Here is a 1,913-nt window from a genome sequence, read left to right as displayed (position 1 = left end):
TTTTATAATCTTAGTTTTTTTTAAATGTCAATCAATTTTAATTTAATTTATATACTTTTTTTTGTTTTAAATGTATTTTTTAATGGAATCAATTAAAAATATATTATTAATATTATTATATATAAATCATTTGTATACTTATATATTTCTTTCAAATGCATCCACAAATTTTTATTTAATGGTCCGCTATTAGAACATTCTTTTTCTTTTATTTCAACTTTTTTATTTTGTTGGTCATGTGTATTTAAATATACTTCTGTGCTTTGCACATGTTTTATTTCTAAAAATTTATACGGATAATATTTATTATGAATTACGCCAAATGGCGTAATGGAGTGTATTACGAAAATGTAATATAAGTCTAGTTCGGAAACAAAGGAAGTAACTTTGCTCTCTCCTTGTTAAACAACTGTATTTATACTTCAATATTGGTTATCGGATGGAATAATTTAATCTTGAATTACATTAAATAATCAAATCCTATATTGTTTTATGTTATTTCAGTTGGTATTAAATAAAATATATAAACTGAGAAAAAAGTTAGGAAATTTAATAAAACATTAATTACTAATAATTAAGATAATAATAAATTTATTTACAAGTATGCAACTATTGCTTCAGACGTTCCATTATGAATCCCATACTCAGTAATGATATTAACAACACTTTGTCCATTAGCACACAATATCACAGCAAACAACAATTAAGAAATTCTTTCGAAGCAAGCGAGCATGTACCCGCAGCGCTACCCTCTGATGACTCGGCGAATTACTAATTGATGCGAGCTTTTTACGTTTCAGGCATTACAAATCGCCGAGTGCCTTTTCTCTAAGTAAAATTTATACTTTGTGGAATGAGTAGGTGTAACCGTCAGGAGCACGATTGAGGCTGAACTTGCCCGGAGGGAAGAAGCGCGATGGTTGTGGCGTGGTAGGCTCGTAGTAGTCTTGGTGAGAAGGCTGTGGTGCGTTGTATTGTTGAGATTGAATTCCACTATATTGAGCCTGTTGGACTCCTGGGTAAATGTTGTTGGTGTTGCTTTGTTGGGGCTGGTATTGTTGCTGGGGTTGGTATTGTGGTTGTGGTTGCGGTTGGTATTGTTGCTGAGGTTGATACTGAGTTTGAGCTTGGTATTGAGGTTGTGCCTGGTATTGCTGTTGGGGAGCACCTTGGTTTTCACGTTCGTACAGTTCAGGGTAGTATTGGCCATCGTCAACATTGGGTTTTCCGCCATAATTACGAGGAGCTACAGGAGCTGAATACTGCTGAGGAGCACTGTACTGTTGTGATTTATAATCAGGAGAATTGTAACGAGGATCAGGTTGGTATCCAGGAGTGGGTGCAACTGGCTGAGGTGCGGTGGGAATATGATCCCCAGTAGCTTGGAATCCATTTTTGCCAGCAACGTAGCTCACTGTCTTCCTTTGGCCAGTAGGATCGATGTAAGAGTAGCTTCCTCTCCTGTTGCCATCAGCATCTGTCTCTTCTTTGAAGTCGATACCATCTTCTTGCTGGTAAGCTGCTCCAAAAGCTCCGTTTCCGCTGAGGTAACGAGCCTCTTGAACAATGGCGGCAGTTTTAGGATCACCCGCATATTTAGGAACTCGTCTTGCTCCTTCATGCTGCTGACACGCGACCGCCGCGATCACAAAGGCAAATACAAAGAGCCTATACATTTTGCTCAAAATGTGCACTGCTCGCGTGAAAGTAACAAAGTGTGTACTTGCGTTCGTTTTAACTCGTTTTATAAGACAAGTAAAGGCCTTGGAGCTTATTGGAAGGGCTTGCGGGTTCGACCACGAGTTTATAACATGCGACTACGAAATATTATCGTTTTGCGGTACAACGGATGTATGGGGCGCATCTAGGAAGTGATATTACGCTGCGGATAACTACTGTCGTTGTCCTTAGAA

The 1,913-nt window shown here is 37.9% G+C and overlaps 1 protein-coding gene across 1 annotated transcript; it reads right to left on the bottom strand.

Moving 5' to 3' along the window:
* Nucleotides 1–564: 564 nt before the first annotated feature.
* LOC125068632 (global transcription regulator sge1) lies at nucleotides 565–1,703 on the bottom strand. Its single transcript, XM_047677876.1, has one exon. The coding sequence runs from the start codon at nucleotides 1,674–1,676 to the stop codon at nucleotides 840–842; it is 837 nt and encodes a 278-aa protein (XP_047533832.1). The 5' UTR covers nucleotides 1,677–1,703; the 3' UTR covers nucleotides 565–839.
* Nucleotides 1,704–1,913: the final 210 nt, after the last annotated feature.

This window comes from Vanessa atalanta, chromosome 14, assembly GCF_905147765.1.
Source record: "Vanessa atalanta chromosome 14, ilVanAtal1.2, whole genome shotgun sequence".
NCBI classification, from domain to species: Eukaryota; Metazoa; Arthropoda; class Insecta; order Lepidoptera; family Nymphalidae; genus Vanessa; species Vanessa atalanta.
This window is presented reverse-complemented; position numbering and strand designations above follow the sequence as displayed.

Bases quoted from the DNA above. Each gene is read 5' to 3' on its own strand.
- LOC125068632 (XM_047677876.1), bottom strand. From the start codon at position 1,676: ATGTATAGGCTCTTTGTATTTGCCTTTGTGATCGCGGCGGTCGCGTGT.